Source organism: Oncorhynchus masou, unplaced genomic scaffold, assembly GCF_036934945.1.
Source record: "Oncorhynchus masou masou isolate Uvic2021 unplaced genomic scaffold, UVic_Omas_1.1 unplaced_scaffold_181, whole genome shotgun sequence".
NCBI classification, from domain to species: Eukaryota; Metazoa; Chordata; class Actinopteri; order Salmoniformes; family Salmonidae; genus Oncorhynchus; species Oncorhynchus masou.
Genome location: NW_027016550.1, coordinates 2,216,856 through 2,218,045, shown reverse-complemented (window position 1 = coordinate 2,218,045; position 1,190 = coordinate 2,216,856). Strand labels below are relative to the sequence as shown.

Genomic DNA, 1,190 nt, shown 5'->3' with positions numbered 1-1,190 from the left:
CATTACCTTCTGGGTTAGAAACCAGACTACGGCCTCCTACTACAGATACCCATTACCTTCTGGGTTAGAAACCAGACTACGGCCTCCTCCTCCTATACCCATTACCTTCTGGGTTAGAAACCAGACTACGGCCTCCTCCTACAGATACCCATTACCTTCTGGGTTAGAAACCAGACTACGGCCTCCTCCTCCTATACCCATTACCTTCTGGGTTAGAAACCAGACTACGGCCTCCTTCTCCTATACCCATTACCTTCTGGGTTAGAAACCAGACTACGGCCTCCTCCTCCTATACCCATTACCTTCTGGGTTAGAAACCAGACTACGGCCTCCTCATGTCTCTAACTGATAATTAACAATATTTGGTTTAGAAATCCGAACCCGTCAGAGGCCATGTGGTGGAGAGTGATGCAGGCGCTGGAGATGGGGGTGTGAGCAGGTGGGTCTGGGCAGGGTGATGTGGGCGCTGGAGATGGGGGTGTGAGCAGGTGGGTCTGGGCAGGGTGATGTGGGCGTTGGAGATGGGGGTGTGAGCAGGTGGGTCTGGGCAGGGTGATGGGTGTTGGAGATGGGGGTCTGAGCAGGTGGGTCTGGGCAGGGTGATGGGGGTGTGAGCAGATGGGTCTGGGCAGGGTGATGGGGGTGTGAGCAGATGGGTCTGGGCAGGGTGATGGGGGTGTGAGCAGGTGGGTCTGGGCAGGGTGATGGGGGTGTGAGCTGGTGGGTCTGGGAGATGGGGGTGTGAGCAGGTGGGTCTGGGCAGGGTGATGTGGGCGTTGGAGATGGGGGTGTGAGCAGGTGGGTCTGGGCAGGGTGATGTGGGCGTTGTAGATGGGGGTGTGAGCAGGTGGGTCTGGGCAGGGTGATGTGGGCATTGGAGATGGGGGTGTGAGCAGGTGGGTCTGGGCAGGGTGATGGGGGTGTGAGCAGGTGGGTCTTGTGATGTGGGCATTGGAGATGGGGGTGTGAGCAGGTGGGTCTGGGCAGGGTGATGTGGGCGTTGTAGATGGGGGTGGAGCAGGTGGGTCTGGGCAGGGTGATGTGGGTGTTATAGATGGGGGTGTGAGCAGGTGGGTCAGGGTGATGGGGGTGTGAGCAGGTGGGTCTGGGCAGGGTGATGGGGGTGTGAGCAGGTGGGTCTGGGCAGGGTGATGTGGGCGTTGGAGATGGGGGTGTGAGCAGGTGGGTCT

The 1,190-nt window shown here is 59.1% G+C and overlaps 1 protein-coding gene across 1 annotated transcript; it reads right to left on the bottom strand.

Moving 5' to 3' along the window:
- Positions 1-367: 367 nt before the first annotated feature.
- On the bottom strand, positions 368-952 carry LOC135538758 (uncharacterized). Its single transcript, XM_064964665.1, has one exon. The coding sequence runs from the start codon at positions 950-952 to the stop codon at positions 368-370; it is 585 nt and encodes a 194-aa protein (XP_064820737.1).
- Positions 953-1,190: the final 238 nt, after the last annotated feature.